This window comes from Cordyceps javanica, chromosome 1 (genome assembly GCF_051103115.1).
Source record: "Cordyceps javanica chromosome 1, complete sequence".
In the NCBI taxonomy this organism is placed as follows: Eukaryota; Fungi; Ascomycota; class Sordariomycetes; order Hypocreales; family Cordycipitaceae; genus Cordyceps; species Cordyceps javanica.
In genome coordinates this window covers 6,066,969-6,082,519 of record NC_139295.1, presented here as the reverse complement: position 1 = coordinate 6,082,519, position 15,551 = coordinate 6,066,969, and the positions used below count along the sequence as shown (strand labels likewise).

Here is a 15,551-nt window from a genome sequence, read left to right as displayed (position 1 = left end):
AGGCTTCTCGCAGGATCAAAAGCACACTGTACAGTTACCGTAGGCTCGTGCAAATATCGTTAATGCTCAGACGAAATGAACAGAATTTTTGGGGGGTCATAAAGATCAGCCCCAAAGGCCAAGACTCAGTACTCCCACTCAGCAAAGCGTTCCAGGGCAGAGTGAGCTTGAGGGACCGTACAAGACAATTACAATAAACAATACGTCGGCAGGTCACTCTGAATAACTAGTTACTACTTGGGATGCTAGCGCCAAAATCCCTCTGTGCCATTTGAAAACGTCTTAGTCGACCTATATCTAATACATCATAGCTCGGGCTTGATCACATATGTATATTACGCCAAATATGACATTGTCGAATCGGCTTGCTTCAGTAGAATCATTCTTTTCTCGAGGAAGTCGATACGGCAGAGCCAGTCGTCCCGGCACAGTCTCTGTTTGGCCTAGTAGGTTAATGAAGGCAGGATGGAATATATAAGTGATGGAATATCTCAACTACCCCGCCTTCACGCAGCCTTGTGCAGAAAGAAACAACCCACTTTGTTATAGTCTCGGTGCATGTAAACCTCGCGATTTTTACAAACTCGAGCGTTTTCCATGCTCAAATGTCGGCCTCTGTCGCTGAGATACCAGCCAGCAGGCGGGCGCAGTATGAAGCCGCCCTAACGAATAACGCTCGAACAGCGTTGAGGCCAACGGACTATGACGGCGAGAATAGTCAACTTGCAGGGCATTTGATGGCACACGTTGGAAGCACTGGGTCTTGGCTATTTTCTACATCTTCCTTTCAAACCTGGAAGTCGTCCGCGACCCGAGAGCATGGGCTCCTCTTGATATCTGGTAACTGCTTACACTCTCACCATAAGAGTACACCAAAAATACTTGTGCTGATAGGCTGTCTCTTATGATCAGGACCTTCAGGCTCCGGAAAATCTGTCATAGCGGCTCAAGTGATTCAGGCCCTTCGCCATGAGAATGCACAGCCGTTGTTCTTTTTCTTCCAGGGTCGTCTAGAATCAGGTCCCAGCGGGGATGCCAGAACGGCTTTATACGACTGGATCCATCAGATTGCGCGGCGCTGCCCCGAAGTTTTGCTCAAACTCGGAAAGTATTTGAGCTGTAGCCCTTCAATTGATACAGTGAGCACGTTGGATTTGTGGCGATGCCTACGATTCGGTCTCGCAACCTGGTCAGAGCAGCACAAGTCAGCGTGTTACATTGTAGTAGATGGTCTGGACGAGATGAATCGCGATGCGCATACACAGGAATTTTCAGAAATGCTACTGAGCCTCACGCGATGGGAGAAATCTCAGGTCAAAGTATTGGTAACGGCACAGCTGCGATCTCCCGTCACGGACACTCTCGTCCGGCATGGAGTACCCGAAATTAGCCTTCACTCTAGCTTACCTGAGCTACAAGGCGACTTTTCGGATTACATAGATTACCGTCTGTCTCAGCTCGCTAGCAGAGATAGTTATGGACCAGCTATAAAAACAAAGGTGGGTTACCAGGCAAAAGGTCTGTTGATATACGCTCGTTTGGCTATGGACAGATTCTCTCGATGTAGCACCGAGACGGACATTGCGAAATTACTTACAGACTTACCCGAAACGATTGGAATGATGTATTCCAATATGCTTGACGAGTTTGCTAGGCAAGCTGAAGTGTCTTCTGCTACCCAACGACTGATTCTGCAGTTTGCCACGCACGCTATTCAGCCGCTTAAGATTTGGGAACTGGCACAGTATCTCCATAGGATCGAGCCATCAATTACTCAAAACCTAGACATACCACAGATACAGAACCTGATTCGGAAATCTTGCGGCTCCTTATTGGAAGTACAGCTGGACGGGACAATGGCTGCTGCACACCGTTCTTTCATCGAGTTCCTGACCGATGAGACACCTGAGCCTGAGAACAGCCATGCAACTCTGGACTACGGACTAACGCATCAAAAAATGGCGCTTCAATGCCTTGAATATCTGAAATCTCTTGGCCTTGATGAATTGAGCCTCCATACTCCTTTCATCGGATCCGCGTACGGACCGCAGTGGATTACTACAGCCGAAACGTCCGCCTTTACACTCTATGCTGGCGCAAACTGGTTTATTCATGCTCAAAAGTCAGAAAAACTTGACGTTGATCCACTTTCAATTATTTATACTCTGGATTCGCTCCTGGTAGGCGATAGTCTGCGCAAGATTTGGGTACTCTCTCATCAAGGTGAAAAAGAAACTTACGAGGCAGACGCTTTGTATATAGCCTTGACTTTGGGGCTTGTCGAATACGCAAAGGAATTGATTAGACGGCCTGAGTCAAGCATCAACAGCGGTCTTCCGACCAAAGTCAGTTTCTTGCCTCTTGCGTATGCCTCGAAGCTTGGCCACACTGAATTCATCAGAGCACTCCTTGAACAGGACAACAGAATGGACGTCGACGCATTTGACGTAGGGAATTCTAGTCGAATGACTGCCCTACACCACGCCGCGATCAGTAATCATGGCCAGATTATCACAATGCTACTCCAAGCTGGAGCAAATCCGCGTCTCCTAACGGAGAACCGAGGCCCGTTCAGCAGCGGCCCTCAAGAGATGACTGGGTCTTCGGCATTTAAGCTGGCCTGTATGCATGGCAGCCTCGACGCACTCAAAGCGCTAATGCCTGTCGTGACGACGAGCGAAGATATCAATCAAGCCATATGCTGGGCAGCTGAGTATGCTTCTTCCCCGTTAGTCGAATTTCTGGCATCGCAGCCACTGTTGCAAATTAATGCGCGGGTGAACGGGATGACGCCGCTAATGCACGCGAGCAACGGGCGTTATCCCGATTGCGTGCAACGCGTACTTGCCGCCGGGGCAGATGCGACTCTGGGATCAACAAGCACGATTGATCCCGCTCACCTGGGCAGGACGGCAGTGCACTGGTGGGCGGCCAACTGGGCTCCGAGAAAGCCATGCGTGGACCATGAGGATGACTCTGGTGATGCTGAAGAATCTTTCCGTCTGTTGTTTGAAGCCGGCGCAGCTATAAATGCACGAGACGCTGCCGGAAACACACCGTTGCACTGCGCCGTCGACGTCAGGGCTGCCAGGATTCTGCTGGAGGCTGGCGCCAATGTCCATGCTACCAATAACGCGGGCATGAGTGTGCTGCACGCATCTAATAGCTCACGGGGAGCGAGCATACTTCAGTTTCTAACCGCCGAAATCAATGCACGAGATACATGAGTGAGGGGGAAGGGCACTGATCGAGCTTCAAGCAAGAACTCGGCAGTTCTCTTTGAAGATATTGCTAACGCTATCGACGGCGGCGAGAAGGCCACCGACGCCGACAAGAAGAAGGCCATTGTCGGCTGCCTCAGCGCCGGTGGTGCTGTCGGCGTCACCCCCAACCTGGAGAAGCCCATCTACTCTTCTGGTAAGTACAAGGCCGACAAACTGACCCCCGAGGGTATCTTGATCAAGGTTGTCAGCAACGCTCAGTAAACGGGGCATTACTCGATGGACGGTGAATGCTATAGTTGATTGGATAGAGTACAGATAGATGAATTGAGCAAGTAGCTTGTTAGCCCTGAATAGACAGCAATAGCATTCAATCGTAAGAGGCGTATTGTATACAGATCCAACGTGCCAGAAACAGCCAAGATGACCATAGTAACGAGCAAGGGTCCTAATTAAGGGATCCTTATATGGTAGTTACCCCTGAGCCAAGCGTTGGTGGTTTCCACGTTGAGATGAAATGGCTGGCGAACCCCCGCAGCGGGTGAGCGGGTCAGCCATGTTCAGATTCTGTCCAGATTTCGTTTGTACGCGAACGGGAAGGATTTTCTCATCAATTATTAGTGCGAGCCCCACGATGGAAATAGCGGGCAGACGTCGAAGTCCGAAAGAATGCAGCTTATTACCAGTAGCGACAGGAAGCCAGGCTAAGACTCAAGGCTAACTGTGAATGACGTCACGTGTACTGGTGCCCATTCACGTTTTCCTACCAGCAAACCGACTTGAGCTGTTCACGTCCACATTATAAGATGCAGTATTCTAGGGCATCCGCTTCTCAGCATGGTGTCAAAAGAGCAGTCGCTCGTTTCAAGGCATAAATATGCCACCACATGTACCGCGTAAACGCTTGCGCAGCGCGTCGCCTGATGCCACGTTCCGGAACAAGCGAAAGCCTACTCTGTATGATGACCTCGATGCACCAACAGCGTCCGATTCGGCACAGGCAGCATCTGTATTCTTGGAAAACAACACAGATGGTGATAGCAGCTCTCTTTCATCACTTTCCGACGCTGAATTCGAAGATGTGTCTATCGCAAAACGCAGGTCTCTCGAGACTGAGGTTGAGGGTGATCAGTCAGATGACGACGACGACGACGACGAAGATGAAGTCGAGTTTGAAGATGTTGTGGCACCCAAAATACCTACAGATGACATACCGCATGTCACGCAGGATCTTGAATTAACTCTTGTTCGAGATGACAGAGTCTCCCTGACGAATCCGTTCGGAGCGAGGAGAGGGCCATCGAAAAGAGAGAGAATGGTCCGCAATGCTACTCATCGCCTTCATGTTTTAACCTTACTTTGGCACAATGCTATTCGAAATTCCTGGATTTGTGACCAGGAGCTGCAAGCCATCATGATTTCGCATCTTCCGTCAAGGATATGGGACGAAGTTGATAGATGGAAAGAGAAAAGCGGGTTTGCACAACCCAAAACTGACAGATCTAATACAAAACGAAAAGGAAAAACTGATTTGAAATCGAGGGAGTGGGGTGCTAGTACCAAAAAACTCGAAAAAGGAGTCCCAGACATGAGCAACGGGGACCCTTTATTCAGGCTAGGCCAGGCTTTAATGTCCTGGTGGAAGCAAAGATACCGCATCACCACACCAGGATTGCGAAAATGGGGCTACATGGCGTTGGAACGCCTCGATAGACTGGTAAAGGCATATGGATGTGAAGAGCAAAATCAACATAAGTTCGGCGAACGCATGGAGAGCATAGATGATCTTCGGGATTGTGCTACTCGCTGTCAAGGAAGCCGTGACACGGGAGCGTATCTTTTCACTGCGCTCCTAAGAGGAATAGGCTTAGAGAGCCGCCTAGTTGCAAATCTGCAGTGCCTCGGCTACTCATGGACCAAACTAGAAGATGCAGAAGCAGAACAAATAGATGGCGACCTGCAGATCCGTGCAGGAGATATCGCATCAAAGAAAGTCTACCCGAGGCAGCGCGGTGGAGAAAGTTCACAGTTACAAAAGCCCGAACGGCCGGTGCGAAAACAGAGTTTGAACCACGTGAATCTGGAGCTCGAGTATCAGGACTCCGATGACGACTCTGTGGTTGAAATGCAGGTGACACCCGTCAAGTCGAAGAGACCAGGCGAAGACAAGATTGATGTCGATCTTCCATACGCGAACTACTGGACTGAAGTATTATCTCCAGTGACGGGCAAGTTTCTGTCCATTGAGCCAGTAGTAAGAGGAATACTCGCAACCAACCGCGAGCTCGTGGAGTCGTTCGAACCTCGAGGTGCAAAGGCCGACAACGCACGTCAGATAATGGCATATGTGGTTGCCTACTCACCTGATGGCACAGCCAAGGATGTCACCGTCAGATATCTGAAGCAACGGATCTTTCCTGGGCGTACCAAGGGTACACGATATCCAGTCGAGAAAATTCCCATTTATAACAAGCATGGAAAGGTACATAGGCACGAGCATTACGACTGGTTCAAGTCAGCCATGTCGGGGTACAGACGCGGGGACAAGAAGCGGCCTATCACTGATGTTGATGAAGTAGAAGAGCGTACTGACCTGAAAGCGGCAAAGCCCGAGAAAAAAACCGTGCTTGAGGGGGAAGAGACGCTACAATACTATAAGCAGTCTAAGGAGTTTGTACTTGAGAGACATCTGAAGCGAGAAGAGGCTCTCCGTAGTGGTGCAAAGGCCGTCAAGAAGTTCCAAAACAAGGGAAAGGGCAATACAGGGGAAGAGGATGTGTATTTGAGGTCTGACGTCTTGAATGTCAAGAGCGCAGAGACCTGGCACAAGCAGGGAAGGGCACCTCTGGACGGGGAAGAGCCTCTGAAACGAGTGCCATATCGTGCTGCAACAACTAATCGCAGACGTGAGCTTTTGGAGACGGAAGCGGCGACTGGTAAAAAAGTCCTACAGGGTCTATATAGCTATGATCAGACCGACTGGATCATACCGGAGCCCATAAAGGATGGTATCATTCCCAGGAATGAATACGGGTAAGCAAGTTCTATGAAGCGCAGCAAAACTTTGGCTGACCACGGCACAAGAAACATTGACTTGTTCGCCGAGCATATGTGCCCGAAAGGTGCGGTTCACGTGCCTTTTAAAGGAACTGTGCGGGTGTGCAAGAAATTAGGAATCAACTATGCCGAAGCTGTCGTGGGTTTCGAGTTTGGGCACCGCATGGCAGTACCAGTGATTCAAGGCGTTGTCGTTGCTGAGGAAAACCATGACATGGTTATGGAGCAACTTCAGCAGGACGAGGCTGAGCGATTACGCAAGGAAGACGAGAAACGGCGGAAGGCTGCTCTGGCACAGTGGCGAAAGTTCATCATGGGAATGCGAATTGTGCAGAGAATTCGCCTAGAATACGGCGAGATTGACGACAAAACCTCCGTCTTTGGCCACAGCAACAAGACTGGTCCTGCAGGTGCGCCAGACCCTCCAGTACTACATGAGAACGAGGACATGGCGGGGGGTTTCTTGCCAGAAGGCTACGAAGAGGAGGATGGTGAAGAAAACGAGAGCGGCAAGCCTAGCACGTCACATTTTTTCCCTGTCGTTGCCGAGAATGAGGCAGAGGAGGATGGTGATCTTGTCTTGGAGCACGACGGCTAAGTAAAAGCGGATTTCGGTAAAGGTGTAGCGACCAATGTCTTTATTTTCATTGATGCATATATTTAGGATCATACTTGGTGTGTTTTGAGTCACGGCCAAGTTCAGCAAAGTCGTGTTGGTCAGGCGATTGGGCCTAGTCGTAGTGTGCGAGCGAGTAGTGAATCACGGCAGTAGCAAAGTGCTCAACAAGCAACAGGCTTTATGAGGCCTATTCTATAGTCCATCAAATCAAATATGAGCAAGCTTTATGGCTTAATTACCAGCCCAATTGCTGAGAAAAGCTGATATAACGGCGCCGGTTGTTGTGAAGGGAAGCTTGCTAGCTGTAAAAGCTACCGGCTGCGACCGAATTTCTCATGCCACTTTCCGACACTCTTTGTGGTTGGCGTACGATCCATGATGATCAACTTGTTCACGCGGTCGAGTTCGACTGTCTCCTTGATGGTGGCAATGGCAGCGATGCCTTGCTGGGGGGACGCCTTACTAGGTGTGTAGGGCTTGATGAGGAACAGGCCATTGGACGTGTTCTTCTGTCTGAGGTTGTAAGTGTGCTCTGGGCTACGGAGAGTGGCCATGTCATCGGGGCCGGTTTCTAGGTAGAGCCTAGAACATTCGTGTCAGCTCTAGCTGCGCTCTGCCATTGCGAATGGTGCATGAGGGGCAACGTACACTGGAGGGGCAGGACCTTCGAGTAACGTCTCAAGCTCGGCAGGTATCTCAATGAGTCTAAATCCCGAACTGTCGGGGGCATTGTAGAATGGTAACCCATCGTTTTGGCTCGACATGCTGACGAAGGGACGGATGGTGCGAGGTGAAGATGCTCAGGCGTGCACTAGTTGACTACTTGAGTACGAGATGGCTGCGAGCTGCGTGGGTGGGGTTGGAGTTGTGCGGCAAGATGAGTAGCTAGGTTATGACGGATGTGCTTTCATCATTGGGAAATGGAAATAGTGCAACTAGACTGAATAGGAGTTTGGAATAAATATCTCCGAGATGTCAGCATGATGACTTGAAAGATAATTATTCGTTTTATTTGCTCTCGTTCCGGCGTTTGTCGTAGATCTAACAAAGTCGCCAGCGCGTGCCCCACAGGTTGGCTGCTCAGCGAACCGCGTATAGTGAGTGCACTAGCTAGAGCAACCGCGTTTCATCGCGTCTTCCACGGCATCAAGCTCCTTAGCTCGACCAGATCCAAAAAGCGATGCTTGCTCAGCGACGATTGCCATCGCAAGGGCTACGAACAAAAAGATGGCTCAGGAAGCTACGAATGGGAACAAGCGATCGAGAGACGAAACCGACACGCTGTCGCCGCCGAGTGCCGACCTTGAGCTGAAGCGTCGGAAATTCCAAGACGCAACCCTGGATGGACATGGGCCGGGCAGTCGGCTTGGCACTATTGCTGCCGCCCTCTCGGGAGTCTTTGGCTACGGGCAGTCTGCGGTCGATACCAATCAAGAGAATACGGCTGCTCCCGAAAACGAGGCCGGCAAACCTCCGCGATCCGATGCGGCGCCACCGCAGCCGGAAGCTCCAGTCGCAGCAGCAGCCGCGCCAGCGTCTGTCAACGTTGCTCCAGTAGCCCCAATGTCGGCGCAAACCAGAATCACAGCCGTTCCTCCTGCCCGAATAGAGATTCGATTGCCCGCCTCGCGCCCCGCGATCAAGTTGAAGGCCCTCAAGGGAACGAAATGGGACACTGGCCAGTGGGATCCGTCGCCCCGGGCGAAGGCTGCCCCAAGCAAACCTCCACCTCCGAGAAAGGCGCCGGCGAAGCCAAGGAGCAGGAAGAAGGCTGCTCCTGCGCCAGTGCCCGCGCCGGCGCCTGAGCCCACGCCCACGCCTGCCCGAAGCCTCGAGAACAGTGCTGATGTGCCCCAGACTGTCGCAATCGGCACCATGCCCGAGCCCGTGGCTGGTGAGGATGCCTCACTTCCAGTACCGATCGATACGCCGACAAAACATCGACTCTTTTCACCTCTCGTCTCCAATCCGCCAAAGAGTATCCTCACTCCTACTAAGAAGAGAGGTCCGCGGCCCAGCAAAAATGTCACGTTTGATGGCAACGGCTTATTCGCCCACATCCCGCGAAGTGCCAGTGCCAGAAAACCGGGACGGCCAAAGAAACTTGACGAACCTCTCGACGAAATCACTTGCGGCATCTGCGCAAAACCTCATTCAAAACCCCCCAACGAAATTATACTATGTGATAACTGCGACTTTGCAGTTCACCAGGAGTGCTACGAGATCCCAGAGATCCCGGAAGGTGATTGGCTTTGCAAGTCGTGTGACCAGGAGGATGTCTTGAAAACTCCAAAAGACACGTCTGGACTAGCCCCTGCGGCCACTCCTCTGGCCGTCGAGGTCCCCGAGATTCCAAATCTGGACCAACATCTCAGCGCGATGCAAAGAGTGCTGCTGGATCGCTGCGCTGGCCGCCGCCGTATACGCATGTTTGGCCAGGACGAAGCCAGCGACAAAGTTAGACAGCTCATTGAGCAGACTGTGCTGGCAGGGGAAGGCAACTCTATGCTGCTGATTGGACCCAGGGGAAGCGGAAAGACAACAGTAGGATCCTCGCGCACCTATATAAGCTTGATCTCATTCTGACATGTCCTAGCTTGTCGAAAACACGGTATCGGATCTATCCCAGGAATACCGGCAAGACTTTCACGTTGTTCGTCTCAATGGTTTCATCCACACAGACGACAAGCTTGCTCTCAGGGAAATATGGCGTCAACTAGGAAAGCAAATGCAAGTTGAGGATGACCTCCTTAACAGAGTGAGTCCCTCTCCCGACTTTGAATAATCAAAACTAAACTCTCGTAGTCTAATTATGCGGATACAATGGCATCATTGCTCGCGCTTCTCTCCCATCCTTCCGAGATATTGGGCCAGGACGAAGGCGTCACCTCACAAGCCGTGGTGTTCGTTATAGATGAGTTTGACATGTTCGCCACGCATCCCCGCCAGACACTCTTGTATAATCTATTTGATATCGCGCAATCTCGTAAAGCCCCCATTGCTGTGCTAGGGTGCACAACGCGTATGGATGTGGTCGAGATGCTAGAGAAGCGTGTCAAGAGTCGATTTAGCCATAGATATGTATACCTTTCTCTGGCTAGGAACCTGCCGGCCTACTGGCAGATCTGCAGACAGGGGTTGATGCTGGGTGAAGCCGATGGAGGCCAAGAGGGTCTCAACATCAGTCTGGAGGGCTATTCGGATTTTCAGAAATACTGGAACCGCAAAATTGAGGTATGCAAGTGGCCGCTGCTGGAGTCGAAGCCTCGCTGATGCTGTTGATATAGGACCTCTACAAGCACCGCCAATTTCAGGATCTGCTACAGTACCATTACTATACTACGAAATCAGCTTCGGCATTCTTCTCCGAGTGGATCTTTCCACTGTCGTCTTTGTCGGCCAAAGACTTGACTCTGCGCGTGCCCGCAACAGGGTCGGAGCTGACCTCGCTGGCACCTCCCGACTCACGAATGCAGCTATTGGGCAGCTTGTCGGAGCTTGACCTGAGTCTACTCATTGCTGCGGCAAGGCTGGACATTGTGGCGCATACTGACACGGTCAATTTTGCCATGGCGTACGACGAGTACAGCTCTCTTGTGGGCAAGCAGCGCGTGCAGTCTGCAGCGTCAGGTCTCCTGGCCGTGGGAGGCAACGTCCGGGTCTGGAGCCGCGGCGTCGCAAGCACTGCCTGGGAACGACTGGTCGATTTGGGCTTTCTCGTTCCATCCGGCATCGGGGGCGGGAGAACACTGGGCAGCGGGGGACTGGATGGGCGAATGTGGAAGGTGGATGTGTCCCTGGAAGAGATTCCGGCGGGAGTGAAGTTAAGTGCCGTCATGGCAAAATGGTGTCGCGAGATTTAGGTGCGGCAAGGAAGCTGATACAAGACGGCATGTCCAGAGCGGGCTTCCTCTGCACAAGACATTGCCTCGGCCTGTTTGCCCACACAATACTCGTCGATATCGTGTATATTGCGCTCTGTATGATAGCATGCCTCATGTTGAATTTATAATATAGGTGTCTTTTATTTGATTGTGAGCCATTGCAGTTCATGTAGGTGATGGCATTGCCCTTTTCTCCATTATTCTTGAACCATTCAGCGTCTATACAGCACGATATCGAGCCAAGTTCATGCTACCAGGGAGGGGCGTGCACCGCGAACCGTGATAAAGGAACACTTGTATGCATGTAGCGGCACGCAGGGATCCAAGGACAGTGCGGTTCGAGAAGGGGGAAAGGGGTTGCGCAGCCTAGAGAATGCTCAAACCAGAGAAAGAATTTACCCTTGCCTGCACCACCTAGGCGTGGCCATCCATCTTGGCCAAACCCGCAAGATGGTTGCTACATTGCAAGGCTCGGGAGAATATAAGCCAGCGCACCTACCATGCCAGTGGCTGTAGCCCTGGCCACGCGCCTCTTTTCATGCCCGGTCGGGTCCGGAGACTCAATCTGGGATAAAAAAAAATGCATCAAAGGAGAGATGGTCCGGCAGATCTCCCAAAGGGCTTAAAGGGGGGAAGCGAGCCGCCGAGGAAGAGTCCGCCTTTGGCTGGTCGCCCGCCGGTGGCGCTCAGCTTCGTGCTACGTTCAAGTGCTTCGGCGACCGAAAATAGCAACGCCATACGGACCACGGCCGAGCGAATCCAAGGTCGCCGTGTGGTGATTTTCCCATCCCGCCGAGGAAGGGGTTGGTGCAAGTAGCATTTTGCGGTCATGGCTGTCCCTCCCTCCTCTCCCCCCCTTCCGGGTTGACAGTTTGTCTTTGGAGATGCCGCCTAGCGTTGCAACGTAACTAGCTGCAGGCTGAGTGGTTGTGTTTTTCGGGAACGAGGCTCAATGTAGAAAGGTGCTCCCAAGAGCGTTCTTTACGGTTACGGTTGTGAATGGGCAAGATTTTTCATGCGTTCAAAGCACGCAGCAAGCACGCGGATAGATCTCTCGCTGCTGCATTGTTTTCAGAGTTTCACAATCGAGGTTAATGGATAGATATCGCAGCAAGTAAGCACGGCGTGCAATTCGGTGTCGCCGCTGAAAAACGGAGTCGACGGGCAGAGCGAATGAGGAGAGCAACAGTCAGCATAACAAATGTCAACTAATTAAAAGCAACATAATGTGGCATAATAACGATTTGTCCAATTGGAACTAAATCGTAACCCCTGAACCTCAAATTTTGATCTCGGCTTTGCATAATTGCATCTCGAAATCATCAATTCACAGCTCTCTCCCTCCCTCTGATGCATCTATCCATTATTTACAACCGAGACGCCCCAGCCCATTGACACGCCCTGGCGTTGCGAGACGAACCTAGATGTGCCGGTTTCACTCTTTTGAGCGCCAGTGGGCGTGTCCGTGTGTCGTGGCTGTTGTCTGACTTCGGGCCTTGAATGAACACTTGGGCAAAAGATCCGAACTGAACTGGCGCGGATCTTCAGCCAGGCACGCCACGTTGACGGTGACATTTTGACAGGATAGGCCATTTCCCCCTTCCCCCCACGGGCGACGCAGTGACACGATTGATTTGCTCGGCCCAATAGTTGGCCCGCGAGGATTGGCTCCGGTTGGCGAGGCCGAATGCCACAGCTTGTCCTATGACTAGTGACGCCTGTGTTGTTCCATGGCGGCGGCGCACCCCTCCCCCTTTTTTTTTTGATATTCATTTACAACGCAACGCAAGAACCGAGCTACGCTGGTGAGGCTGTCCAATGGCATGATCAACCTTTTTTTCCCCCGGGCCACAACGGCGACGAGAGGAAAAAAAAAGGCCCGGGAGTTTGTTGCTGGACTCTACTCGAGGCTAGTGGCCCCCCTTGTCGAGATGCTCTGCGGGGTCTAGATGAAGGGCTCGTGCTACGGAAACTCAAAATAACTGAAAAGGAAAAAAGAAGGCATTGCTCTCTCCCGAAAAGGGAAACACGACGAGAGATTGCCCTACTTGGTTGCTCTTCCCCCCCAACAGGTCGGCAGAGAGGCCAGGAGAGTTGGGGCTAGTCGACAAACCGATGCGTCAAAGTGCTGCTGGTGCTGCGTACTCTCGCTTGTAACCCAAAAAAAAAAGGACAGAAATACATCGTTCGATCGATGAGATACAGCGGCCCCACGATCGGTGTCGAGTGTCGGCTCTGCCCCCTTCGGGTGGGGGTTGCAGCGACACACGGACGACCGAACGAGGTTTCATGTACAATGCTGATGACCTTTGGACAAGGTTTCCATATTGCAGAAGGATTCATACCAAGAAAAAAAACGAGACTCGTATGCCGGTGAAGGAGCAAAGCACGGGAGGGGGCAGTAAAAAGCCAGCTTTCAAGTTGCGCGCCAAGTACGACGCTAGGGCATGATGGGATCTTTTGTAGATCAACACTCGCAAAGCCACGCGGGGCGCGTACTGGTATGCGTTATTGACAAGGCCAATTGGAAATGCTTGGCTATAATAGGGCGTGCCCAAAGGCGCGACATTGTTACAATGTACCGGTGCTAGTACTGAACACTTGACTAAGCGATGTGTAAGATGACACGATCGCCGCAACACTGGTCTGTTACTCTTAAAGGGGAGGGGGCCAGAGGCTAACCCGATACTAGGGTCACCGGCCGTTGCACAACGACGACGCAGGGGATAACGGGACGGAGGCAATATCTCGCCTGATTCATCCTCTTCATCGCCCCCCCCCTCGGCCCCTTTCTTTTTCCCCCTTCTTCTGGTACAAGCTAGCCTCGCCGGCATGTGAAGTCTGCGTGGCAGCATCCGAGATCTTGGTGTAAACCCAAACGCAAAGTATTGGAGGGCATGTGAGATGCCTTGGGCCGAACTGTTGTTCAGTTTGTTAGATCCGGTCCGATGGCCCAAAATGGCAACTTGACGTGACGGTGGAGATGAAACGGGGGGGGGCAGCGGCCGCAAGCAGATGCTGCTATTGCGCGAATTTGAAATGATGCATGAACCGAGCCAAGCAGGTACCAGTACGTACGGGTCGCACGAGAGGGGAGTTATAATATAACCCAGCCCCCAACTGCACTACTTACCAGGTAGTTGCGGTTCCCCTGCATGGGTCGTTTATGCGGCACGCAACCCGACGCAAGCGTGGTCATGGTGCGACACAGCTTATACTTTTGCAGAGGGCATATCAAGAGGCGGGTTCAAATTCTGTTCCGAATTCTGCAAGATACACACCACGGTAAGGGGCGGATATCATTTCACGGGATGATGTGTACCATTTCACCCGGCTTGCCCGCCTCTCGCTCCATTGACCTTGGCAACATGGTCCTTGCAGCGGATGGGATGGGTTGCAGTCTGCAGGTCGATGGATGCCCGGCCGATGCGGTCAGCACGAAAGGACCTGCGCATCCTCTCAGTACCAGTACTTGACAAGTACATGGACAGGGTCAATGATCCACTAGTTGGAGCGACTAATAAGTAAGTGTATGTGCAGCATGCAGTCTGTGGACAATGTTGATTCGCCCTCTACGGTGGCATTATGTGCTGAGGAGCATCACAGCGGTGAGCCTCAAGTTGCAATGAAGAAGAGCCAAAAAGGAGACGAGAGAAGATCAAAAAAAAAGGAAGAAAAAAAAGAAAAAAATCTCTGTGTAGCCGCGGTGGAGTATCTCGAAACACGGTGAGGGATAAAGGGCCGTGGTAACGTTGGACACTCGCTCACCTTGAGCACGACGCGGGCGTGTAGCCGCGATAATGGAAAGGGCAAGTCAACAAGCCCTAACAAAAAGCAGCTAGTTCCATAATCGAGTCATTGGGATCTGTGACAATCAGAGAAGAAGAAGAAGAAGAAGAAGAAGAAAAAAAAAAGAAAATCCGGCATAGTGCATGAGCTGCAGGAATGGACCCCCCTCCTTGGCACCTTAAAACGACCATCTTCAACGGGTGTGGCGTCTTTTTTTTTTGCAACGGTTCAATTGCATATTTTGTCGTATCGTGTCACGGCAGCATCCCACTTCGCTCACTGCAGGTATGGAGCCGGGCGAACAGCCAAAGCCCGTTTTCCCAAACGGCGCGCGGCGGCGCCCATGTCGCCCTCATCGCCATGTGCCGCCCGGCAGCAGGGCTCACAACGACAAGGATCTTTTTCGTCATGTACGTGTTGAGTCCTCCGGTACTCCGTACTGCACAAGATGAGAAGCGGGCGCAACGCAAAACGTCATAGTCGGCTCAGGCGTGGGGAAAAGCATGAGAAATTTCTACTTTTTTTTTTTTCGTTGGAGGGGTGGAGGACAGCATGAGACGACCTACTACTCATCTACTTGTTTCTCTTTTAATTTTTTAAATTCTTCTTTTCTTTTCCTTTTTCTGCTCTCTTTTTCTTGCTTGTTTGCATGAACCCTAGTCCTTGCTTGCTGTTGCTGGAAACACGACGAGACTGATTATACCCGGTGGGCGAAGCGGGTCGTCCGACCTCTTTCGCGAACCGCCGAGACCAACTAGATTGGATGAAAAAAGGGCGGACGGATTTGAGATTTTTGCTGTTACGAAGACGCATGAAATGGCAGAAATGCCGTTGCCTTTGCGCCAATTGGAGAGGAGAGAAGAAAAAAAAAGAAGAAGAAGAGAACGGTGCCGCGAGGCCCTCACGGTGGGCGATGGCAAGTATATACAATGACAGGGCACACATTCGCGGCCCCAATTGGGCAAATTCACCGCAACTTTG

At 51.7% G+C, this 15,551-nt stretch overlaps 4 protein-coding genes across 4 annotated transcripts; 3 read left to right on the top strand and 1 right to left on the bottom strand.

Annotated features, from left to right (window-relative positions):
• Positions 1–2,516: 2,516 nt before the first annotated feature.
• Positions 2,517–3,485, top strand: V2A60_001821 (ankyrin repeat domain-containing protein; the record flags this gene model as incomplete). The annotated part of the gene is made up of 2 exons (XM_083253176.1): positions 2,517–3,190; positions 3,260–3,485. The coding sequence occupies 2 exons, from the start codon at positions 2,517–2,519 to the stop codon at positions 3,483–3,485; spliced, it is 900 nt and encodes a 299-aa protein (XP_083109302.1).
• Positions 3,486–4,098: 613 nt separating this feature from the next.
• V2A60_001820 (uncharacterized protein) lies at positions 4,099–6,876 on the top strand (the record flags this gene model as incomplete). Its single annotated transcript, XM_083253175.1, has 3 exons — positions 4,099–4,499; positions 4,764–6,254; positions 6,306–6,876. 3 exons carry the CDS (start codon positions 4,099–4,101, stop codon positions 6,874–6,876), a joined length of 2,463 nt encoding a protein of 820 aa, XP_083109301.1.
• Positions 6,877–7,208: 332 nt separating this feature from the next.
• V2A60_001819 (uncharacterized protein) lies at positions 7,209–7,661 on the bottom strand (the record flags this gene model as incomplete). Its single annotated transcript, XM_083253174.1, has 2 exons — positions 7,209–7,479; positions 7,546–7,661. The coding sequence occupies 2 exons, from the start codon at positions 7,659–7,661 to the stop codon at positions 7,209–7,211; spliced, it is 387 nt and encodes a 128-aa protein (XP_083109300.1).
• A 463-nt stretch (positions 7,662–8,124) lies between these two features.
• Positions 8,125–10,760, top strand: V2A60_001818 (origin recognition complex subunit 4 C-terminus-domain-containing protein; the record flags this gene model as incomplete). The annotated part of the gene is made up of 4 exons (XM_083253173.1): positions 8,125–9,441; positions 9,494–9,655; positions 9,703–10,131; positions 10,185–10,760. The coding sequence occupies 4 exons, from the start codon at positions 8,125–8,127 to the stop codon at positions 10,758–10,760; spliced, it is 2,484 nt and encodes an 827-aa protein (XP_083109299.1).
• Positions 10,761–15,551: the final 4,791 nt, after the last annotated feature.